The sequence below is a fragment of the Schistocerca serialis genome, chromosome 2, assembly GCF_023864345.2.
Source record: "Schistocerca serialis cubense isolate TAMUIC-IGC-003099 chromosome 2, iqSchSeri2.2, whole genome shotgun sequence".
Classification (NCBI taxonomy): domain Eukaryota; kingdom Metazoa; phylum Arthropoda; class Insecta; order Orthoptera; family Acrididae; genus Schistocerca; species Schistocerca serialis.
The window spans coordinates 167,100,312-167,127,274 of NC_064639.1; the positions used below are offsets into that span (position 1 = coordinate 167,100,312).

Here is a 26,963-nt window from a genome sequence, read left to right on the forward strand (position 1 = left end):
AGCACTTTCTCCAGACTGCTCAGTCTGCGTCGACATGAACAGCTGAAGCCAAACTACGTCATTCAGTATTTATACAGACCGGTCAGTGAACTACCAGCGGACGTGGAGGCGCTGATCTCGCACATCCATATGAATGCGAGGAAAATGGTTTGTGGATGAATCCAAGTTGATTCAAAAAGTTTAAGCTACCATTGGTGCTCATCTCTCCATTTGATCTCTTTCCACTGTAGTATTCGTTACTGATGCCACCCATGTCCGATTGTTTTCCAAAGATTGCTGCAAAAAAAATGATTTTTGTTATAACAACAGCATCCTGTCATGACCGTCAAATAAAATTGTCATAAAACATTCTGAAAATGGTTAAAATTCTCCTCTATTTTACTATCTCTTTAGTTCTTTGAGTCAAAACTAGTTATTATTTACTCCACACACAGTAGCCGCTATTGTTCTGTACACTCGCGCATCTTTGTCGAAAATAACTCAGTTCTCATCCTTTTGATGCCTGGAATTCTTCGCTCTTCTGTCGTCTTCTACATCGAACTTCTTAACATGTCTTCTGCGCCGATACATATTAGTTCTTCTGTCTTCTCTCTTTCGTCTTCCCCCTCGTCAGGCACTCTTCTCCGCGGAAAATTTCGCAACCTTAAGATCGGAGCAGAGGACGATAGAAGATCAACGAAAGTCTAAACATTGAATGAACGAAAACTGAGCGATTTTCGACAAAAATGCGCAAGTGCATAGAACAATAGCAGTGCTGTGTATGGAGTAAATAATAACTTATTTTGACTTGAGATAAGTGAAGAGAGAGTGAACTACTGCTGAGATGTAGACCGAGTGAACAGAAGTGAGAATTGCGCGATCCTTGTACGAGGGCAGCTAATCTTGAAACAGTGTAATTTTTACAAGAGCATTTATTGTGAGGAGCAAACACAGATTAACTTCGACAGTTAAAGCTTGAGTAAATGACGATGTGCCAGCTAAATAAATTGTTGCTTGGTTGTGTATTGTTGAACTCAGAATACTGTATATTCGGAATATAACCCAGAGAATTGCCACTCCATACCATACATGAAGTGGTTTCGCGTTTTTATGCCGCAAAATTATTTTTGGTGCACCTGTTTTGGAGGATAATATTTTTTTAATATAATTTTCAACGTCTGAACTGAAGCCGCATACAGACACACGGTACTCTGCAGAGCTGGCGTCCACGGGCCTATTTCACGGCGATCAGAGGCGGTTGAGCATCGCCAGTGCAAGGTAAGAAACATCGTTGGTTTTCACCGAAAGAAATTAACAGCAGATTTACAATCATAAGACGCGACCGTTCTGTAAAGACGATTACCAACCCAGTTGATTAAAACAATTCAAGGGGTAAAGTTTTGCGTTAGTGATACGTTATTTAACAGTTACAGAAAAAGTTAAGTACGTCTCACATTCGAATACTTTGCATCGCTGTATAACTCAAGTACGAAAAACATGTCTTGAAACAGAAGTGTTAAATCTCTCCATCACAATTCGTGTATCTTTAATAACACAACATTTTTTAAAGACTTGTTCATTTGAGTCAGTACGTTAATATAGTAATCAAAGACCACAGTTGACATTGACGACTACGTACGCAATCTCTTTGATGACATAAATTTGTTTAGAAACCAGTTCAGTTATAACGTTGTGTTGCAATAGATCACGAAAGACTGCACTTGTCATGTGTGAGTGCGCACACACAGGGGCGCCCTCAGGTTTTTATGTTACTTCAGTACGAGAGGAAATGTGGCTCAGAAATTTTGGGGACATTATCACGTTCTCTTCATTTTCTCCTATTGTATTCTACGATATAATTGTAATACCTGGTCAGTGCTATTAACATAAACAAGCTATCAGTATAAATGCAGTAAAACAGTTTTTAAATTCCCGATTTTATGTTTTCCCTGCCATTAAAATTTTCGGATGGATAACATGCCCTACATTTTTCGCTTGTGAACCACTGACACAAGCATCGACATCGATTTTAGAATCGGCTTATGTGGCATCTACACCGTGTTCCGGATAATTCATATAAAACTTTACAGTTTGTTTCAGAATCTAAATGACTTCGGGTTCTATGAGAAACATGTGGCATTGTTAGGGGCACTTTCAAACTGTTCCTCAATGTTTCGTCACCTGACTATTTCTAACTGCAATACCCTATGAAAAACAGCATTTGAATTTGTAGTTTCTATAAAGACAATTCACGTAACGCACAAAAATACGCAAGAAACTACTGATATTAACTTAGTGCGATTAGTTTGTACTAATTTCGTAAGACAAGTTCTGCATTCTTATACTACTGGCCATTAAAATTGCTACACCACGAAGATGACGTGCTACAGACGCGAAATTTAACCGACGGGATATACAAATGATTAGCTTTCCAGAGCATTCGCACAAGGTTGGCGCCGGTGGCGACACCTACAACGTGCTGACATGAGGAAAGTTTCCAACCCATTTCTCATACACAAACAGCAGTTGACCGGCGTTGCCTGGTGAAACGTTGTTGTGATGCCTCGTGTAAGGAGGAGAAATACATACCATCACGTTTCCGACTTTGATAAATGTCAGATTGTAGCCTATCGCGATTGCGGTTTATCATATCGCGACATTGCTGCTCGCGTTGGTCGAGATCCAATGACTGTTAGCAGAATATGGAATCGGTGCGATCAGGAGGGTAATACGGAACGCCGTGCTGGATCCCAAAAGCCTCGTATCACTAGCAGTCGAGATGACAGGCATCTTATCCGCATGGCTGTAACGGATCGTGCAGCCACGTCTCGATCGCTGAGTCAACAGATGGGGACGTTTGCAAGACAACAACCATCTGCACGAACAGTTCGACGACGTTTGCAGCAGCATGGACTATCAGCTCGGAGACCATGGCTGCGGTTACCCTTGACGCTGCATCACAGACAGGAGCGCCTGCGATGGTGTACTCAACGACGAACCTGGGTGCACGAATGGCAAAACATCATTTATTCGGATGAATCCAGGTTCTGTTTACAGAATCATGATGGTCGCATGCGTGTTTGGCGACATCGCTCTGAACGCACAGTGGAAGCATGTATTCGTCATCGCCATACTGGCGTATCACCCGCCGTGATGGTATCGGGTGCCATTGGTTACATGTCTCGGTCACCTCTTGTTCGCATTGATGGCACTTTGAACAGTGGACGTTACATTTCAGATGTGTTACGACCCGTGGCTCTACCCTTCAAAAAAATGGTTCAAATGGCTCTGAGGACCATGGGATTTAACTTGTGAGGTCATCAGTCCCCTAGAACTTAGAACTACTTAAACCTAACTAACCTAAGGACATCACACACATCCATGCTCGAGGCAGGATTCGAACCTGCGACCGTAGCGGTCGCGTGGTTCCAGACTGTAGCGCCTAGAAGCTCTCGGCCATTCTGGCCGGCGCTCTACCCTTCATTCGTACCGTGCGAAACCCTACATTTCAGCAGGATAATGCACGACAGCATGTTGCAGGTCCTGTACGGGCCTTTCTGGATACAGAAATTATTCGACAGCTGCCCTGGCCGGCACATTCTCCAGATCTCTCACCAATTGTAAACGTCTGTCAATGGTGGCCGAGCAACTGGCTCGTCACAATACGCCAGTCACTATTCTTGATGAACTGTGGTATCGTGTTGAAGCTGCATGGGCAGCTGTACCTGTACACGCCATCCAAGCTCTGTTTGACTCAATGCTCAGGCGTATCAAGGCCGTTATTACGGCCAGAGGTGGTTGTTCTGGGTACCGATTTCTCAGGATCTATGCACCCAAATTGCGTGAAAATGTAATCACATGTCAGTTCTAGTATAATTTATTTGTCCAATGAAAACCCGTTTATCATCTGCATTCCTTCTTGGTGTAGCAATTTTAATGGCCAGTGGTGTAACATTAACAAAATTATTTAGCTTTTCAACCACATCTTAAATACATTCTGAATTCATATGAATTTTTGCTGATTCGTCAAACTTCTTAAAATTGGTGAACGGACTGGTAAAGAATCCGCCATAATGTCCGTCATGAGTCATGATTTGGAAAACCACACTAGTTACAACACGCAATCGATATATTGACAGACAGTCGAGTTAATATGTTCTCTCTCCGCTATCTTTCTTATCGTGAAATTATCATTTTTGTGAGGTTGTTATGAAGTCAATAAAATCTTCAGGGAATCGTCATTCTTTGTTCTTAATTTTATTATTTTTTTCGATGGCATCATATGTCCTGGCCGGGTCCATGTTTTTTTGAATTAATACAATTTATACTTTTCGATTACCTCACTCTCGGTTTTAAGTAGTTTATGAGGTACGGTACGGTGACCGAACTATGATTCAAAATTTGTCCTTAGATTTGAAAGAAAAAGAATAACTTCAAGAACAAAAATTTTCAATGTTAGATAGTGTAGCTACTTCAAAATGACTGTATTTGACCCTTTAAAGTTAAACATGTAGACTAAGAAAATAAAAACTGGGTACCAGTTTTGGACTGTAATTCTTCAATATGATGCAGCTGGTCCAAAATATGATACACTTGTGATATTGTTGTGTACATGAAGACAGAAGGTGGACGCGTTAAAAGTGAAACAGAGGAGAAACAAACGATAGAACATGGAACTGGGATTTTTTGTGGGGGACATTTCTAGGTTATTTATGGTAGGAAGCACGCCAGAGTGAACTGCAGAAATTTCTTTATTAGCATTTTCTACACTTAATCGTATAAAGTTAACGAGCAATGGATGCGGACTGTTTACAATTATACTGAATGTATTGACACTAACACAAAAATAAGAGATACATTCATTTTAAATAAATTAATCTTTTTGTGATTTCAGGTCTAACTTCTTATAAAGATAAACACTAATTTAGTACATTTTATAACACACGTTACATGTGTTTCATGTGACTTTTACGTCACATTATCGGTATCTTCAGATCATTTTAGGGCTAATTTACCAAGTATTTTAGGACATAAAAATCAGGGCCCCTGTTGTTACAGGCCCACTTTCACCAGGGGCAGCTGCCCCCAATGGGCATCCTTTTCAATAGACACAGAACAGGTCAAACATTCATAACCTTACATAGGAAAATAGCGACATTATTATCCCGTAACTCTGAATCGAGAAGTTGCCTACAGGGGAGGTTACACATAACTTTACTACTTGAACATGTGTAGACGTAAAACTACTTACGTTACGGGTACCCAAATTTATAGGAATACTGTGCACAGTAGGATTTTCTTTGTTAGTTGTGTTAGTGTCACGACTTGTCACCAGGCGCGGTACTCGTACGGTGAAGCAGAGGGAGAGGTGATGGAAGGAGTAAGACATAAGCTAAGAGAGAGGGAGGAGGAGACGGAGACAACAGGGAGAAGAAGAGTAAGACGTGTCTCTAGTTCCCATTCATATTAGGGAGTGCGCTATCCTTTTTTTTTTCTTTTCCATTTAACCAGACTGAGCCACTGCAACGCGTGGCCAGGTATAAGATTTATTGAAAGATTTTTTTGACAATTGTATAGTTCCAAGAATAATTTTAATGTAAGAAAATTCTTCATGAACTGTCCTAAACATGCCCACTCTTCCTTATGACCACGTGATTGGACATGTTCAGCACATATTTTCGTTGGTGTCGAATTGTAGGTGTAGAACCGCTCTGAAATGTGAACTTCATAAATGGCGTACACCTAACAGCACTCTACGCCGTGAGAAGGTGACGAGAACACCGTGGGATAAACAGTTTGGTTCCCTTTGTAAGAGACTAAATTCACCTCCTTACGTCCCTACTGGTGAGTAAAGAAATGTTCAGATACCTCTTCCTACTAGTGATTGATAGACGATTGTTGTATCATTCTTGGTTTTGGGTTCGGTACAAGAACAGGACAAACGGAGTATGTTAGTATGAGACGTCTGGAGAAGGATTTATAGCAGGGTTGATGCAGAGGGCAGTGGAAGAATCGTTACTGGTTTTTTGATGCATCAGTCTTCTGATTGGTTTAATGCGGCCCATTGCGAATTCCTCTCCTGAGCCAAACTTTGCATCTCATACTAGCAATTGCACCCTACGTCCTCAATTATTTGCTGGATGTATTCCAATCTCTGTCTTGCTATATACACTCCTGGAAATGGAAAAAAGAACACATTGACACCGGTGTGTCAGACCCACCATACTTGCTCCGGACACTGCGAGAGGGCTGTACAAGCAATGATCACACGCACGGTACAGCGGACACACCAGGAACCGCGGTGTTGGCCGTCGAATGGCGCTAGCTGCGCAGCATTTGTGCACCGCCGCCGTCAGTGTCAGCCAGTTTGCCGTGGCATACGGAGCTCCATCGCAGTCTTTAACACTGGTAGCATGCCGCGACAGCGTGGACGTGAACCGTATGTGCAGTTGACGGTCTTTGAGCGAGGGCGTATAGTGGGCATGCGGGAGGCCGGGTGGACGTACCGCCGAATTGCTCAACACGTGGGGCGTGAGGTCTCCACAGTACATCGATGTTGTCGCCAGTGGTCGGTGGAAGGTGCACGTGCCCGTCGACCTGGGACCGGACCGCAGCGACGCACGGATGCACGCCAAGACCGTAGGATCCTACGCAGTGCCGTAGGGGACCGCACCGCCACTTCCCAGCAAATTAGGGACACTGTTGCTCCTGGGGTATCGGCGAGGACCATTCGCAACCGTCTCCATGAAGCTGGGCTACGGTCCCGCACACCGTTAGGCCGTCTTCCGCTCACGCCCCAACATCGTGCAGCCCGCCTCCAGTGGTGTCGCGACAGGCGTGAATGGAGGGACGAATGGAGACGTGTCGTCTTCAGCGATGAGAGTCGCTTCTGCCTTGGTGCCAATGATGGTCGTGTGCGTGTTTGGCGCCGTGCAGGTGAGCGCCACAATCAGGACTGCATACGATCGAGGCACACAGGGCCAACACCCGGCATCATGGTGTGGGGAGCGATCTCCTACACTGGCCGTACACCACTGGTGATCGTCGATGGGACACTGAATAGTGCACGGTACATCCAAACTGCCATCGAACCCATCGGTCTACCATTCCTAGACCAGCAAGGGAACTTGCTGTTCCAACAGGACAATGCACGTCCGCATGTATCCGGTGCCACCCAACGTGCTCTAGAAGGTGTAAGTCAACTACCCTGGCCAGCAAGATCTCCGGATCTGTCCCCCATTGAGCATGTTTGGGACTGGATGAAGAGTCGGCTCACGCGGTCTGCACGTCCAGCACGAACGCTGGTCCAACTGAGGCGCCAGGTGGAAATGGCATGGCAAGCCGTTCCACAGGACTACATCCAGCATCTCTACGATCGGTTCCATGGGAGAATAGCAGCCTGCATTGCTGCGAAAGGTGGATATACACTGTACTAGTGCCGACAATGTGCATGCTCTGTTGCCTGTGTCTATGTGCCTGTGGTTCTGTCAGTGTGATCATGTGATGTATCTGACCCCAGGAATGTGTCAATAAAGTTTCCCCTTCCTGGGACAATGAATTCACGGTGTTCTTATTTCAATTTCCAGGAGTGTAGTTTTTACCCTCTATAGTAATAGTAATATGGAAGTTATCAAATGTTCGAACCTGTGTGAATTCCTAAGGGACCAAACTGCTGACTTACACACTACTTAAACTAATTTAAACTAACTTATGCTAAGGACAACACACACACACACCCAAGCCCGAGGGAGGACTCGAATCTACGGCGGGAGGGGCCGCGCAATACGTGACATGGCGCCTCAAACCGCACGGCCACTCCGCGCGGTGGAAGTTATCTCCTGATGCCTTAACAGATGTATTGTCATCCTGTCCCTTCTTATTGCCAGTGGTTTCCATATATTCCCATCCTCGTTGATTTTGCAAAGAACCTCCTCATTCCTTAGCTTGTCCGGCCACCTGATTTTCAACATTCTTCTGTAGCACCACATCTTAGATGCTTTTATTCTCTTCTGTTTCGATTTTCCCACAGTCCATGTTTCAGTACCTTATAACGCTGTGCTCTGAATGTACATGCTCGGAAATTTCTTTCCTAAATTAAGACCTACGTTTGATAGTACACTACTAGCCATTAAAATTGCTACACCACGAAGATGACGTGCTACAGACGCGAAATTTAACCGACAGGAAGAAGATGCTGTGATATGCAAATGATTAGCTTTCCAGAGCATTCACACAAGGTTGGCGCCGGTGACGACACCTACAACGTACTGACATGAGGAAAGTTTCCAACCCATTTCTCATACACAAACAGCAGTTGACCGGTGTTGCCTGGTGAAACGTTGTTGTGATACCTCGTGTAAGGAGGAGAAACACGTACCATCACGTTTCCGACTTTGATAAAGGTAGGATTGTAGCCTATCGCGATTGCGGTTTATCGTATCGTGACGTTGCTGCTCGCGTTGGTCGAGGTCCAATGACTGTTAGCAGAATCTGGAATCGGCGGGTTCAGGAGGGTAATACGAAGCGCCGTGCTGGATCCCAACGGCCTCGTATCACTAGCAGTCGAGATGACAGGCATCTTACCCGCATGGCTGTAAAGGATCGTGCAGCCACGTCTCGATCGCTGAGTCAACAGATGGGGACGTCTGCAAGACAACAACCATCTGCACGAACAGTTCGACGACGTTTGCGGCAGCATGGACTATCAGCTCGGAGACCATGACTGCGGTTACCCTTGACGCTGCATCAGACAGAAGCGCCTGCGATGGTGTACTCAACGATGAACCTGGGTGCACGAATGGTAAAACGTCATTTTTTCGGATGAATCCAGATTCTGTTTAAAGCATCATGGTCGCATCCGTGTTTGGCGACATCGCGGTGAACGGACATTGGAAGCGCGTATTCGTCATCGCCGTACTGGCGTATCACCCGGCGTGATGGTATGGGGTGCCATTGGTTACACGTCTCGGTCACCTCTTGTTCGCATTGACGGCACATTGAACAGTGGACGTTACATTTCAGATGGCTCTACCCTTCATTCGATCAGTGCGAAACCCTACATTTCAGCAGGATAATGTACGACAGCATTTTGCAGGTCCTGTACGGGCCTTTCTGGATACAGAAAATCTTCGACTGCTGCCCTGGCAAACACATTCTCCAAATGTCTCACCAATCGAACACGTCTGGTCAATGGTGGCGGAGCAACTGGCTCGTCACAATACGCCAGTCACTACTCTTGATGAACTGTGGTATCGTGTTGAAGCTGCATGGGCAGCTGTACCTGTACACACCATCCAAGCTCTGTTTGACTCAATGCTCAGGCGTATCAAGGCCGTTATTACGGCCAGAGGTGGTTGTTCTGGGTACTGATTTCTCAGGATCCATGCACCCAAACTGCGTGAAAATGTAATCACATGTCAGTTCTAGTATTATATATTTGTCCAATGAATACCCGTTTAATGGCCAGTAGTGTAGTAGGCTTCTGTTGGCTAGGAGTTCACTTGTTGGCACTGCTAGTCTGCTTTTTATGTTCTCCTTACTCCTTCCATCATGGTTTATTTTGCTGCTTACATAGCAGAATTCCTTAACTTCATATACTCCGTACCACCAATCCTGATATTAAATTTTTCACTTTTTTCATTTCTGTTACCTCTCATCCAATCGTCTTTCTTCGATTTACTCTCAATCCAAATTCTCTAGTCACCAGACGGTTCATTCCATTCAGTACATTGTGCGATTCATCTACAGTTTCACTAAAGATACCAATGTCTTAAGTTAATCGTGTCACTGATATCCAGTCATTCTAAGTTTTATTACCATTCTTGATCTTTTCTTTTGATTGCTTCCTCGGTGTATAAATTGAACAGTAGGGGCGAAATACTACATCCCTGACTCATGCCGTTTTAATCCGTGTTCTTGCTCTTCCAGTCTTATTGGTCTCTTTTTGTTCTTGTACGTATCATATATCACCTGCCTTTCCATATAGCTTACCCCTATTTTTCTCAGAATTTCGAACATCTTGCACCGTTTTTTGACTTTTCTTCAGTCTTGTTTCCATTATCAACAGCAACGTCAGAACTGCCTGTCTAGTGCCTTTACCTTTCCTAAAGCCAAGATGATCGTCGTCTAACTGGTCCTCAGACAAATTTCTGCACAGAGATATTGGACGGTTGCAAAGTCACCGGCAACAGGAAAGGTGGAATGGACACCATAAGTAATTTTTCTTCCTATCCATGATGCCTTGTTCCATGTACGCCTGTAATAAGTCTCTTCAGCGTATTGCAGCATGTTTTCTTATCCCTCGATACTAGTCCTCCGAGACTCATCTTAACCGGGAGGGGGTGGGGTCAATATAATTTAGCCAAGGTCAAAATAATTAGTTACGAAAGTAAAGTCGCGAAGAAGTGGAACATATTCTGACACGGCTTAGCGTCTGGAAAGGGAGAGGGTAAGGTTTCAGACCTAAAGTAGCAGGTCAGACGGGAAGAGGAACCGTCGTAGGCTTCGTTAACATAAAATCGTCAGGTCATACCCACCTAGAGGCCTCAATAAAGAGGCTACACTGGTATTTTTAATTTTGCCATACTCAAATAAGAGTCCAGTCCTAACAAAGGCGCTATTACGTTCGGTTCTCTCTGCTTCTGCTATGTCGAACGTTGCCAATCAAGAGGTATACGTACCTCTCCCTGTGGGAGTAGTTTGATCCTTTCTCCACTGTCAGAGACCAGCGTGCCGACGACACCCGAAGCAACGACCAGGGTGAAGTTTCCATGCTCCTCCGTCACTAGCCGTCTCCCGCTTTTCAAGTTGTCCCGTAGTATCTTCATGGAAAATCTCTCGAATCCCTCGAGTGCCAGTGGCACCTGGAACAAAGTGAAAACATCGGTCTCGGCTCTGAAAGAACTCTCTCTGTCTCTCTCTCTCTCTCTGTCTCTCTCCCTCCCTTTGTGTCTCGCGTCATAACAACTGCGTAAAGTAATTTCGTCATTCCAGAGAATATACAAAAAAGTAAAGTAGAGTTCTAAGGTTTGAATGGCCTTGAGACCCCGAAGTGCAGGTTTAACCGGTAATAGGAAAGCTTCCTGTTCTTCGCGTCCTCAGGCACCTCTCAATCGCTAAGAACGAGAGCTGCGTGCGTAAGTGCATCTGTCACGTGTAGGTGGCTGTAACGCGTGTATGTGTGGAATCTGTACATGGGCATTAAGACGGGATACTCCAGATTTATGGCCACATAAACCGCCAAAACAGTTGGTCTGTTGGCTTTGTCACGTGGAACGTCAGCGTCCGTGGTGTGTAAACGCGTGCTGTCGGACAGTGAACCATCAGCTCACAGACCCATTTTTCAGCGACGGGACACTCAACGCGCACAAGCGTCGCAGCGTCCTAACAAAAAATGGTTCAAATGGTTCTCAGCACTATGGGACTTAACTTCTGAGGTCATCAGTCCCCTAGAACTTAGAACTACTTAAACCTAACTAGCCTAATGACATCACACACATCCATGCCCTAGGCAGGATTAGAACCTGCGGCCGTAGCGGTCGCGCGGTTCTAGACTGCAGCGCCTAGAACCGCTCGGCCACACCGGCCAGCAGCGTCCTAACAGATCAATTTCCACAGATGCTAGAAGACGTTCCTCTGCAGACAATGAGGAACCTGTGGTACCAACATGATGGCTGTTTAGCCCACTGTGCTCTAAGTACTATATCACGTCTTCACGATTTGTTTCCAGATCGTTGGGTTGGATTTGACGCCTGTAAATGTTTTTCTGTGGGGAACTCTCAAAGGCACTGTTACAGTCTGTTCATTGGCTACAAATACGAGCTCCTGACTACCAATCCCTTCTCTGAAAACCGCACATCAATAGCACTTTCCATTTCCCGTAGTATTTGTGATGCAAGTTTTAGGTGATTCGCCATGTGTACAAATTCTAAACTGTAGCACAAACATAAATATAAACTAATCAAATGTAATCCCCAAATAAGTGTTTTGTTATGTTTCGTGTCAAATTAATATGTATATCATGTAATATCCATGTGGTAGGCAGTGTAATTGTCCAATAGATTAAAAATTATTCTTGTAATTTTATCGAGGAGGAAGACACAGTTGATGACGGGAGCCTAAAGAGATATGGAGAGAAAAGACATGGTAGGTTGTAAGCGGAGAAATGAGTGTTGTCTTTGTGGAATGGATGTTTCTTCTTTTGTGGTAATCGTTGGATGGTAAAGTGAGGAGAGAAGAGTGGGAGTACACAGCTGAAAGTAGGAACTGAGGGCGAGAGGGGCGTGTCGGTTGGAGTCACGTTTGCAGAAGTTATCCTTTGGAAATTTCGGGAAGAATTAGTTTATTTCAAGCTATATTTGAACAACAAGCAACGGAGCGAAACTAGAGAGAGAGAAGATTTAATGAAACAAACAGACTGCAACAGTTGTATGAAGGTCATCACAAGAGTGATGAAGCAATTCCGTCATGGTACCATTGTTGTACGAGTAATTTTCTCATATGAGCTTTCGCGTATCAGAATTATTAATCAAAACCTGCAGACACTAATCAAGACAGAAACTGGGAGAAGAATAGGAGACAGATTTATCAAGAGATTGTAGACGCGACAGGTTATTGAGTTCATAAAAATCAAGGCTCTGGAAGTATGAGAATTGTCAAAAAGATTCGAGCTTACGGAACAACAGCAGAAGATAGCGGTTGCGTGTGTTAATTGAGAGGAGGAAAGAGCCAGTGAACTACAGCGACAGCGAGTCGTCTTACATCTTTGGGTAGTCATCTCCATAACAAACAGACGAGCGTGTATATGTGAACTGAATGACACGCTACTGACAATATTAAACATAATTAACAGCAGAGTACATTCTGATAGTATCAGTTATACATAAAGTTAACAATAAAAATGTAAATACATTCTATTGTGCAGGGAAAGTGAAGTTGTTACCCACAGTCAGTTCCTTTGCATTACTGTATAAGCTGGAGTAGGAAACCCTCGTTTTCTTGAAGGAGAAGCTTTGGAAATATTTCATTTCTGACGCTATGTTATTATATTTAACGAAAGACCGCTCTTGCTATACATGAGCAATCGTATAGGTATAGAAACCTTGTTATAGCTGTTTCACTTTCCAGTTTCACCGCAGCTACAGTTAATTACTTATAGATTGTTCAATAGAGTTTCGACAAATTCGCAACAGATTAGATACATAACTTTACGTACGAAAATTTCCACTAGCGACATTAATACTCTGTGAATCTGTGACGTAATCCATTTCACCTACCTAAACGTATATAAAAATTACTGTAATGTTATGTTTATATCTGTTTACGTGTGTGCGTGTGTGTGTTCAGAACTTAAATCTACCTTTTATTAGCAAGTGGTTATGTGAAACTTGGCCTCGTACCTAGGCAAGAAAAGTGACTCAAGTGGAAAACCGGCATCTTTAGTTTATGCCACCGAAGAAAACGTTTGAAGGGCTCCAATGCGCACGAAGAATATACTGGAATTTACTGCCAATAATACTTACTTGAAGCGTAAGGGATGCGTGTATTGCTTCAATAAACGTTAATTCTTTTAGTCGAGTTCTCTCATGTATTGATTTTTTTGTTCGTATCGCTGTTCTTGCCGAGGTCGATTTGTTCAGTTTTGACTCATTGTAATAAAATTGTGGGCTCTGAAGAAATAGTCTTTCGTGTTTTGGTTAGGAACAGTGACCGTTGGTATATCCTTCATACGTACAGAGCGATATAACAATAGTCAAGTGCTAGTTGGCCAGATATCATACGTCACATATATAAATTTAATCGTTTTAGTACCTCTCGTTTTAGCGCCTCCTTTCGCGTTCGGTTGTTCAAGGAGGTTACTACTATTTCCAGGTTGTGCAGCATATTGGCGGGGTTCTTGAGATAGTCGTCCGTAAAATTTCGCGACTTCAGTTGCTCCAGCGCATCCTGAACTGCGTCACGAGTTGCTAGTCTGTCCTGCAACAAAAATGAAGAAAAATTTTTGCAGTAATGAAGATGGCTTTATGAGCCAAACGACGGAAATTCAAAATGCTGAGTGATATAGGGTTGGTACAAAAGCAGAATGTGACATTGTAGTGAACAATATATTTGGCGACCATGTGCTTAGTTGTCGATAACAAATCAAGATATTAATGGGCTAACATTGTGTTGCTAACTGCAAAATTATGAGACTCATGTGTATTACCTGTGCTCATAATGCAAGTTAGGTATTTTTAGAAAAAAACCCTTGATTTACTCGTTATTATGTACTTAATTCTTAGGTGTTCATAGTATCTAGCAGAGCTGTGACCGGTTTTTGATATGATCAATTGACGTGTATGAGACTAATAAGCCTCATGTAACTCATTGGTATAATGTATTTCTCAAATACTGTCTTCAGAAAAAATTCGGGATTAATCCTCACGTATTTGCGGATAAACCGAGCCTGAAACATTCCTGCTTGCACAGAATTCAGAGTTAATAAAATGGCGACTGTCAGCCCTGAAATCCTGATGAATCTATGATTTGGCTTTAAATCGATATACAGGGTGAACACCTAAAGCTTGCACCACAGATATTTCGTAAATAAACAGATTGTAGTAATAGTCAGAGAGAGTAAACTAGAATGTCAGTGGTGTTTGTTACAGGATTCTAGTTAGCCATTCACGAGATGACCTATTTTGAAAAGTTTGTGCCATTCAATCTGCATAGTTGCTAGGTACGATTTGTCATGTTTTCTTCCTGTGTGCTTGTGTGTTCCTTGAGTGCGTTACGACATGCTAGTCAGTAAGAGTGTGACAGTTCAAGAAGTAAGTTGTGAGTGGCCGATGTAATTTACCAATGCAGAAAAAGCCGACACGCTCATTGTGAAAGGAGAATGTTGGAAGAATGCGGAAAGATATCCCAATAGACGTCAACTATATAGGCAGTTATTTATTAACCTCTTCAACCAGTTGCGTGAAAGTGGTAGTGCAACACCTAAGAAACGTAAGTGACGCCAGAGGAGGTGAAAATTAACGTTCTCGCTAGCAGTGGGTATATGGGGTTTTCAGCACCCGTTTGACATCAAACTGATATGAAAATTAATTACATTGATCAATTAATCACCACCACCCCACCCCCACACCCACCCCTAACCACCCCCACCCCCACCCCTGGATGACATCATGTGTTTTTCTCAGCCTGCACATGGGCCCCAGCCCATATTCTCCCTGCCTCTTCCCCCACCCCTCCCCCTCCCCAAGCGGAAATTTCGAATTTTGGCGGGAATTTAGAATTTTTGTGGGAATTTCTTTGTCCCAGGGCTGTGAAGATGTCCCCCTCCCCACCCACCCAGGAGTTGGTAGGAAATTAAAATTGTCAGTGCCCTTTATAGGACTCGAACCCGGATTCTACTGTATGAGAAGCCCAAGTGCATGGTTCTCTTTTTTCCAGGAAAGCATCAAAGACAGCAGTCAACTCGCGCATGTCACTGTTACCTCAATACACATACAGTAGAATATTGCCTTTATGAAAAGTAAAAGATTGTATCCCCAGTACACAGTGCTTCCATCTTGCTATTTTCCCGTATTCGTCTTGCTCTCGTATACTCGTTCCCATGTACAAAAATTGTTCTGCACCAATCAGAAACATGCAAGTACTCTTGCAATTTCCCCGTATTTTTCGTATTTTCCCTCAATTTATACTTATTTTCCGTCATTTTATCGATTTTATGTCACTTCTATCCATGTGAATATGACATCACTTCTTGTTCCGTGAACCAATAGCGGTATATTTAATAGGATCGCTATATGTTTGGGTAATAGACATGAATTCCCCCTGAGAGACACAGATCTCCTTCGGACTGCAGTAACTGTATGTAGTTTGCAGATGTGTCGCAACGCTGTGGCAAAATCTTCGTCCATCCTCCATGCCATGTATGATGTGTAGTCTTCCTAACTTTCCCAACAAGAAACACCACCGTAACTGCTCGTACTATCTCTTCTACTACCTTGGGTTGCAGGGGAAAGCTTCGTTTGGCGCTCGCCTTACACACTGTACGCAGTTGGAGGAGCGTTGACACCATGTTCCCATTTCGACTGAGTGGTCAAAACGCGCTCCTGTCGCGTTAACTGAGCTCGTCCTCTTTCCCCACATGATGCAGAAGGTCTTAGATGTAGCGCTCTCTGACGTCCGTAAAGGTCAGACTTAAATTGGGACGATCACATGGGCTAAGCTGCAGGGAGGTCAGGGCAGAGACTTAGGAGCAGTTATAAGATGCAGAGAGACTGTCTAAAAACCCCGACCACTCTGCTAACCAGTGCGCCACCTGGCAGCAGTTGGACAGCCGAGCTACACGAGATGGTTCGTTTCTGGAACTCGTTGACTCCCAATGTGAGGGAAACTCGAAATATTAGGTTCATGCATAAGTGCGTACTGTTTACCCAGAAACGCAACAGACACTTATAACAGAGGCTTTAGTCATCAATAATGTGTTCTCCTTCACTGTTTAAAACAGTCTGCCAACGCTAGGGTAGCTTTTAGATTCAGCGGCTGTAGAAAATACGTGGTTTTGAGGCGAAAAACTCGTCGAGCCGTGTTCGGAGCGCATTTTCATTCGAAGAGGAAGGCCTCTGAAGGTTGTTCGACAAGCAGCAGAAAAGGTGAAAATCTGAGGGCACAAGATGATGTGAATAAGGAGGATCAGGAATAACTTCCCAGTCCAACTCCTGCATAGCGTCTTTTGTAGTGTTACAGTATGCGGGCAGGCGTTACCGTGGACTAGCATCACCTCATGCACACTTCGTAGTCTTGTTCTTGGACTTCTTCTGCATGACGTCTAACTTGTTCACAGTAAATGTCAACCGTGTTGATTACACCTCGGGGAAGTTATTCGTATTACACCACACCGTCGGTGTCCCACCAGATGGATAACATTATTTTTTGTGGATGCGCACAGGGCTTTGTACAGGGAGTTGCTGCTATGTTTGCGCTCAACCATCCCTTCCTTTTCCTTATGTTAGCATAAAGATACGTTTCTCGTCGCCAACAGCGATACAGGATATGAATAGTCAGTGTTGGTTACGAGCCAAATCAGAGATTCACATATGGCCACCCGCTGCTTTTTGTGATTTCGGCACAGAGCATGCGGTACACATACACGCGATTTCTCAACATTCCCCATTTCATGCAAATGTCGCACGATGGTGGAATGAACACAGTTCATCATATTTGCCAGTTCTCGAGTACAGTGACTCGGACCATTGTGGATTAATGCGCTTAAACGATCTTCATCAAACATCGAAGGTCTACCTGAACATGGAGGGTTATTAGCGCCAAAAACATCCTCCTAAGAATGAGAAAACGATTTTCTTGCAGTGTTCTGTACAAAAGGCATTATCCTCGTACACGACGCAATTGTTTCAGGCTGCCTCTGCTGTTGTCGCCCCTCTATTTGAACTCAAACAGAAGAAAGTCAGAACTGTTCCGATTTCTCCACTTAGCATTCCATTTTCTAGCGTCTATAAGTCCACTCACTATCTCGAAAAGACAACATGAAAATCTCTAGACTCAAATAGCAACAGCTAATTACAAACATAAAATGACAGTGAATAAACAAATCCATAGCAACCGGAAACGCTATCAACTTACGCATCAGCCTAACAATATCTCGAACAAGTAAAATCGTGGAGAGCGAGTCAATAAGCTGTTGATTGGAGAAACACTGAAAATTACATTGCATGATGCAAACTTCAGTAGAGACCCAGGTACGCAGTTATTAAGGCATAAAACTGTACACTTGATAAAGAACGAACGTAGTCTCGTAACGTACACTCGACGTGATTGGCGGCACTACAAATGACATTGGATAGACAGCGCAGACATGGTCTATGAGAGTTGAGGGCGCCGCTGCAGTATAAGCCATTTCCATGACGTAATACAGTCAATCAGATGCAGTTCCGCAGTTCCCTCACATAAAAGTGGGAGCCTCCCCAGTTTCACGACATCGGGACTTAGTCCTTGACGACTATATCGAAAGCTTGGAATTTTATTCGAATTTGACTTGGCCAATTACCGTCAGTTTTTTTATCCGAGGTCAGTAACTTGATTTCATTCACAGTGAGACACAATGTTCATTCTTGGATCTTGGGTAAGGCGTAACTTTAGTTGGCAGAAACACTTTTTGAAATGAGGGGTCTGGAATTATCGTTTTGTAGCTTTGAATTTCTTTGCAGTGGATCGGTGTTTCTTCAAACGTTCGAATAGCGTCTATATTTACTTGCAGTACACGGCTTCCAACTACAGTTGAAACATTTCTCTGTTGCGGGTGACCGTTTCCATGACAACAGTAGTATTTCATTCAAAGGCAGTTGAGATGAAGACGTTATTTCTCTTCCGGATCTCGACGACACTTTCCTTTCGGCTGTGATGCTATCGAATTCTGGAGAAGGAGCGCTACGGGAGATTCCTGGAATGTCTCGTCTTATAGCCTCAGCTTCTGCCCTGCGGAGACGAATAAACGCGAGAAATACTACGATTAAATTAACGAGAGCTTCTCAGTAAACCACAATGTGCCGAAGGTTCCCGGAATAAGACCTCAACAAGCAAGCCGAAACGTCCGATCCAATTATCTGCAAGAATGACGTAATAGCAGAAGCTACGGACATTTTGTAAGTAGCCTGTTTATATGTTGGCACCGCTACAGACTGTGTTAATATTGCTGACGGCACTCTGCGCCCTCGGCAAGAGATTCTGTCGCTGGACGGACTGGGACATAGCGAGTTGATAAAGAAGTGGAGACTCAGTGTTGGTAGGACACGCAGTGTAAGGTGAGAGGAAATTTCTTATAAGGGAAGATGCAAGGAAAGATATGATAATGGATGTATGGTCAATAATGTTTGGGTAGTGGAGTTATTGACAACTATATAATTTTTGGAACTGGATGGTAAAATTTTCTAAATATATTGTTTGTTCTTCAACCAAATTTTTCATTTGCTGACCATATGCCACCTACTAGTTTGAGTCTATAGTAGTTAGAATCTTTTCATTTAGCTGGCTGTAGTTGCTGTTTGCTGCAATTGCTGTAGTTCGTGTTATGAAGATTTTCTGTGAGGTAGGTGACTTATAAAAAGAATGAGGTTTTCACTATCGGGATTCGTGACTGAAATGAGTTTAGGCAATTAACAGAGTTGGAGGTAGTTTCATATTTGTTTAATTTCATATTTTTTTATTTGTATTATTGTTAGGATTTCTTGCGATTCAGGGCCATCCTTTTGTGTTAATTATTGGAAGTCATGTTGTCAATGCATAGCAGTCAGATGCGTTGGGCTTCTATATTGTGAGTAGTAAATGAATAGGTTAAGTCTGAGTTGTCTTTGTAAGGGAAAATTCTGTTGGTCAGTACTTAGTAAAAAAAAAAAATAATAATTAAAGACTTTGTTTCAATTTAATTTCGTCAAGAAGAGTTAAACACTAGGTGTGATTATTACTAGAAATCCTGCAAAAAAAGATGGAAACATCTACTCCACTCGAAAGGCGAACGAAGCACGTTTGAAATTAAGCATTTCCCATAAATCACCGGGAGAAGCGCTTTATGAGAGGTCGAAGCTGGCCGACACAGTGCAATTTCAGAACTGTTATGCTACTTTTAATTGATTTATCCTGGCACACAGGAGACTAACTTCTATGACATGGCTGCCATTAGCTTTTACAATATACTCGTATTTACGGCCAATGATGTCAAATGTGCGACACTGCAAAAAACGGAATGATAAGAAAACCAATAAACAGGAGAATTGGCGGCAATGTGTGGTATCGTCTGTGTAGCAATTCTTTTTCATACTGACTGCTGAAGCACTCCGTGACTGATAATGACTTATACTGAAAAACAGAGAAGCAATCCCTAAGCGTGACTAACCAACACACAAAAGTACATCAGTAGACAAGCTATAGAAATTCTTGCGCTTATTTGCACGAGTGGTTTGATGACTGGCGTGGTTTGCTAAACGGTGAAAGTGTGAAAATTTCCAGTGCTTCATGGTAGCTAACTGTTTCTGCAATCAGGATGCAGTATATAGATCTGAATACTGGCGACGCACCCTAAATCACTCTCAATTAAATCAAAAAAACCTACCAACGACAACGCTGGTTTCGGCAAATTCGTTACGTTACCAAAGAGTACATACAACTGCAACACATGATTCAAAATATAGCTGTTTTCGCTAAATTCGCTACGTTCTCAAAGAGTGCATACAATTGCAGCTTTGATTTTGTAACGTGCCGCGTTAGAGTCTTTCTAGGGCTTCTCCTAAAGTCTACTTGTCACTGATATGGAACCCGTTGAGTGCAAGTTCGTAAAAGACGAATGATGTTTACGCATTCGGTCCCCCACATATTGTCTACCGCGTAACCTCAATATTGGCTGCTAATGGCAACTGGGGCGGGACTGGAGATACCCAATGGTGAGCACAGCAGGAGGCTACGAAGTGTAGCTGAACCGCTTAATCGACGAGTAACTCTCAACAGTGCAACAGTGCGAGTGGTGTTGATGCATAGCAGGGCAACGACAACGATAAACTTAGGAAATATTGCATTACATCTATAACAACAGCTGCCGAAGTTGACATTTCGTTAGAAAGGAACCCAAGGAATTTCGCACAATGAGAAAGAAGTGGCAGATGAAATATTAGCGTTAGTGCAGGATTAGTCAGTGGCATGTGTGGTCTACACGCTCGACTGTGCGGACAATGTATATGAGGAGTACAATGATGCCAATTACTGAAAATGATACTGAAACAGGTGTCGAGCCATATAGTTCATCATCCTTGTCGGACAGGGAGCCACCAAACACGCCTCCAGTGAAACACAGTAAAGGACAATCGTTGTCCATGGAGCGGGTACTAAACATAATCACGTACATGCCAGATCGTCCACAGCAAGGGAAACGAGGGAAGTTGTGGATAGATGCAAAACTTCAAACAGCGCTACAGAATTGTAAGACGGAAGATAACGAAATTGCAAACAAATCGTCAACTTGACGACGCACAGCTAACTGCGGAATCGGTCCAAAAAATTTTAGATAAGATAAGTAAGTTTATCCCATCGTTCACTAATAATATTGTTTTCAACTCTAACCAACCGGTATTTGAAGAGGAAATGGATATGAAAGGAATCGTGGAATTCAGACGTATCAAGAGGGTGGTATCAAGATAACTAACATTAATGCCTTAACGCATTCGGCCGGCCCGGGTGGCCGAGCGGTTCTAGCCGCTACAGTCTGGAACCGCTTGACCACTACGGTCGGAGGTTCTAATCCTGCCTCGGGCATGGATGTGTGTGACGTCCTTAGGTTAGTCAGGTTTAAGTAGTTCTAAGTTCTAGAAGACTAATGACCTCAGAAGTTAAGTCCCACAGCGCTCAGAGTCATTTGAACCATTTTAACCTTAACGCATTCGTGTACAATTATGCCGACTGTTAATCCGTATGGTAAATTGACTGGAAAGTGATTTCTTGTGCTGGGAGAAGTTGAAGGTGCTCTGCCCCTACGACTGCTTTTCATGTGCGTGACCTTGCAAGGACAATAGGGAGTATTTAGGTCCAGCAACCATGGGCGTTGCTCGAGTATCATGTCGTTTTTGGAAACCCAGAATCTACTATGTAGGAATCAACATGGATTCCGGAAACAGCGATCGTGTGAGACCCAACTCGCTTTATTTGTTCATGAGACCCAGAAAATATTAGATACAGGCTCCCGGTAAATTGCTATTTTTCTTGACTTCCGGAAGGCGTTCGATACAGTTCCGCACTGTCGCCTGATAAAGTAAGAGCCTACGGAATATCAGACCAGATGTGTGGCTGGATTGAAGAGTTTTTAGCAAACAGAACACAGCATGTTGTTATCAATGGAGAGAAGTCTACAGACGTTAAAGTAACCTCTGGCGTGAGCCAGGGGAGTGTTATGGGACCATTGCTTTTCACAATATGTATAAATGACCTAGTAGATAGTGTCGGAAGTTCCATGCGGCTTTTCGCGGATGATGCTGTAGTATACAGAGAAGTTGCAGCATTAGAAAATTGTAGCGAAATGCAGCAAGATCTGCAGCGGATAGGCACTTGGTGCAGGGAGTGGCAACTGACCCTTAACATAGACAAATGTAATGTATTGCGAATACATAGAAAGAAGGACCCTTTATTGTATGATTATATGATAGCGGAACAAATACTGGTAGCAGTTACTTCTGAAAAATATCTGGGAGTATGCGTGCGGAACGATTTGAAGTGGAATGATCATATAAAATTAATTGTTGGTAAGGCGGGTACCAGGTTGAGATTCATTGGGAGACTCCTTATAAAATGTAGTCCATCAACAAAGGAGGTGGCTTGCAAAACACTCGTTCGACCTATACTTGAGTATTGCTCATCAGTGTGGGATCCGTACCAGGTCGGGTTGACGGAGGAGATAGAGAAGATCCAAAGAAGAGCTGCGCGTTTCGCCACAGGGTTTTTTGGTAACCGTGATAGCGTTACGGAGATGTTTAACAAACTCAAGTGGCAGACTCTGCAAGAGAGGCGCTCTGCATCGCGGTGTAGCTTGCTCGCCAGGTTTCGAGAGGATGCGTTTCTGGATGAGGTATCGAATATATTGCTTCCCCCTACTTATACCTCCCGAGGAGATCACGAATGTAAAATTAGAGAGATTAGAGCGCGCACAGAGGTTTTCAGACAGTCGTTCTTCCCGCGAACCATACGCGACTGGAACAGGAAAGGGAGGTAATGACAGTGGCACGTAAAGTGCCCTCCGCCACACACCGTTGGGTGGCTTGCGGAGTATAAATGTAGATGTAGATGTAGAACTACAGCTATGGTATGAACACTGTTGTTGGTCTGTAGCTGGTCAAAATAACTTGTTCTTGTTCGATTCCTGGTTTGCGTATTTAAATCATACTCCTCTAGAGCAAACTATCCCTCCTGAAAAGTGTGACATTGCAGTTCATACCACGTGGAACCACTGGTTAAATTCAGCTTCTGGAAGTTTTTTTGCGTATCTATAAAACATATTAGCGCACTGTCTACAGCGACACCTTAAAGGCTAACCAGTTCCGCGATATGCTCCACGGCAGACTGTTTTGTATTCGGTTGCATACCATCACATTCCAATGTTCATCACCCTGTTACACCATTATGATTCTGTTTGAATTCTTTAAGAACTGATAGCTGGCTGAATGTCTTGCACGGTTTGTAACACCCAAGAAATTCGCCTTCGACGTTGATGGTGCCAACCTTGTAATCAATGTGGAGAGCCATTTTTCACTCGGTGTTCATGGGGCAAGATAATGGTTTGTTTTGAACATTTCTTGAATGTCGATGATGTCCACTTCGTGAAGAATAGTACATACATCCCATGCAAGGTTGATCTTTGCGCTTGACGAACACCCATTTTCTGTCGCGCACCTGATGCAAGTCGCGATCATTAGCAGCTAATTTTTTTCGTGTCATAATTAACGCAACGTTTACAAACGAGCCTGCGAGCTCGCACGCAGGGGTTTCTTGTGGGTACGCAACAGACCTACGGAGAACGGTAGAGAGAAACTTACATTTCCATCTGGCTTCGTGTATTTGCTCTCAGTGCTTGGCGGTGGCTGTGTTATCTTGGGATCTGCTGTCCATTTTGTCGACAGCGAATTCGTTGTCGTTTGCTCTGTCGACATTGTAGTTGTCGTTCCCTCCGTCAGCAGTGTAGTTGCCTTCTGCTCTGTTGACATTGTGGTTGTCGTTCCCTCTGTCAGTCGTGTGGTTGCCACTTTCTCTATCGATAATGTGGCTGTTGTTTGCTGCCTCGACAGAGGGACTGTTGTGTGATCTGCTGGCAGCAGCGTTGTTGGTGGTACCTGCTCTCTTTCGCACGTACTGTTACTGGAACCTGGAAGTCAAGGAAAGAAAATCGACTCAGTCTGGTGTGTGTTAGATATAGACACATTAGACGAAAAAATTAGACCAAATACAAGCCAATGATTTGAGGCTCGTTCACTAGGAATTTTCAGCTACCAAAACATCTGCATTAAAGTACTGCAGGACACCCTATGGTGCTAAGACGACAGCATTTCCTCTGCTGCTATTATTTACCGCTTTGTGTTTTCCATTTCTAAACAGTGTGCGACAAGAAGGAGAGTCGATAAGCCTTTGTACATGCCCTATTTTGTTTAATGTGAGGATGTTTAGCATTTCGTGTGATACATGTAGTTGGAAGTAATGTAACTCAGTTCTTGTAATTTTTGTAGCAAACCTATTTGTATGCCCAACGCATCTTATGTAATGTCCACTAAATGAATCAGACGAGCATTTCCATGACATTTTCGCGAATACTACACTAGCTCGTTACACTTCTGTTGCATTTATGGCAACATTTAAGCAATGTGATGTATCATACCTGACACTGTAGATGGTGGCAGCATATGTCTATTGGAACAGAAATGACCGAAGAAATTTTGTATTATAATGGACTGGTAGATGACAAATGTCGATAATCGAAGGAGGTACCAGAGATGTAATGAATATTCAAAATCTCTTTAAGAACCGAGACAATAATATCTTATTCACACATGAACAAAAATGAAACAAATGTATTAGCTACCTCGACATGACTTACCACAAGACACACCAACATCGAGAAACACCAGCATTCCGCTAAGTTATACAGAAGGCAAACTATTCAGCAGGCGAAATACAGGGGATAGGCAAAATAATGTGAACAGTGGTAGTAATGGGATGGTTGTGTTTGACGGTCAACAACGCAGGTAGGCATGTATCGCGCTGGACTGTGCGTGTTCAGTACGGACTAGGCGTCAGTGCAGGTTGCGTAGGAGTAGTGAACACTTCGTATTTGCATTCACAGGTCGAGGTCGACGTACAATGAAAGACTTAACAGAGTTACAAAGAGGGCGGATTGTGGGGACCCGATTAGCTGCAGCATCAGTGACCAAGATAGCCAACTTCTTGAATGTTTCAAGGCAACTGTTTCAACCGTAATGACACAAAGCATGGTTAGTCACCATCGTGTAAACGTAATAGTGGGCGCAAATCAAAACTAAATGACAGAGATCGTTGTACGCTAAAACGAATTGTGTGAAAACAACACAAAACTATGGCGACTAAAGTGACTGCAGAGCTCAATAGCCATCTTGGAGACCTCGTATCTATCGATGCTGTCCGACGAGAACTCCATAAAGCAAATATTTATGGACGAGCTGCTATACCGAAACCATTAGTGAAGACAAACAAAGCAAATAAGTGTAAAACATGGTGTCAGGAGCATAAATCCTGGACGGCTGATCAGTGGAAACACGTCATATGATCGGACGAGTCAACGTTTTCGTTAATTCAAACATCGGGCCGGTTTTACGTTTGGAGAACACCAAAAGAAGCCTACAGTCCTAATTGCTGGTACTAACGATTAAGCATGTAGGTGGAAGTGTGATGGTGTGGGCGGCCATATCATGCTATTCTGTTGGTCCCATCTTACGTTCAAAGGCTGTGTTACAGCCAACGATTATGTGAACATTTTAGGTGATCAGGTACACCTCATGACTCAAATGATGTTCCCCAGCAATGATGCCATATTTCGGGACGATAATGCAACATTCACGCAGCCAAGACAGTGCAATTTTGGTATGAGGAGCATGCAACTGACATGCAGCAGCGTGTTCTCCGGCCAGCACAGTCCCCAGATTTGCAGATTATCGAACCCTTGAGGGCGGTATTGGAGCGCGTACTCCGGAGCACACTTCCGCCTTCCTCGTCACTACGGGAGTTAGAATAGGTTCTGATGGAAGAGTGACTTAACATTCCACTAGAGACTACACAGTCATTAAATGCCAATATTCCAAGAAGAATCTCAGCTGTATTACAGGCAAATGGGGGTCCAACGCCTTATTAGTAAGCCATTCCCAAGTAAGTACAGGTGTTCACAGTATTTTACCTATTCCGTGTATGTAAGCGTATGTAAACACAGTGAAATACATTGCACTAGCCAAGACATTACCAGCGTTCGTGGTTTAGATAACGTGGAAAGAAAATTAAAAACCACACATTAGACATAAGAGAAAAAAATGTTTGTGTATTGATGTCATCCTGAACATTGGTAGTATTTAAAATAAAAGTTGCAAAACTGTTCAAAACGCATTTGATAAAAATAGATGGCTCTACATCTACGAAACTGCAATGGAACCAGTACGGAAATTAACTGTTATTACGACCCATTTTCAGACGACAGATCTGTATAATAAATTTCCCAAAATGTGCTACCTTCTACAAAGGAGAAATAGATCAGGATTTCTTTACGAAAAATTCAGAGCATACGAGTGCTTTAAAACATATTTCATACTCATCTCCGCATACATTTTTGCAAAGTTGCTGAAATTCAATGCATTAGGCACCTAATACAAATATCCAAAACTTGAAGGTTCGTCAGAAGTTTGTTACAGCTTAAAATAACTGTCAGTTCTGACGGTCGAAAGAGTTGGACTAGTTTTTTACGCGCTCGGCCCCCACCTCCCCCCTCCAAGGACAAATGTTGTCAAGGTAGAATGCTTTGGTAAAGACACACTTGTATTTAGTGGATGTAGAAATACCGCACTCGGGGAAGAATAGGCAGAAAGGGTCGCTGCTTGAAATACTGGAGATCAGGAACCACTACCAGAACCATCCTGAACAGCTAATGAATTAGGAAGCAGATATCAGAAACTCTCTGTTTGTTGATGTTTCCCACTCTCACTGATTACCCAATTCAAAAAATGGGAAATCTAGGACAGAATGTAACAATATTGTGAGAAGGAAAGCTGCTACTCACCATATAGTGGAGATGCTGAGTCGCAGAAAGGCACAACAAAAAGACTCTCACAATTAAAGCTTTCGGCCATTAAGGCCTTTGTCAACAATCGACACACAGACACACAAACACACACACACACACACACACACACACATACACACACACACGCAAGCGCGACTCA

The 26,963-nt window shown here is 43.3% G+C and overlaps 1 protein-coding gene across 1 annotated transcript in view; it reads right to left on the reverse strand.

The window, feature by feature from the left end:
* The window catches only part of LOC126456875 (uncharacterized), a 249,809-nt gene that overhangs the window by 145,285 nt on the left and 77,561 nt on the right, over positions 1-26,963 (reverse strand). The window contains exons 5-7 of the mRNA XM_050092695.1: positions 23,550-23,875; positions 13,789-13,953; positions 10,659-10,841 (exon numbers count right to left, since the gene is read on the reverse strand). Of these exons, the coding sequence (XP_049948652.1) occupies positions 10,659-10,841; positions 13,789-13,953; positions 23,550-23,875 (674 nt within the window). The remainder of the gene's footprint in view (positions 1-10,658; positions 10,842-13,788; positions 13,954-23,549; positions 23,876-26,963) is intronic.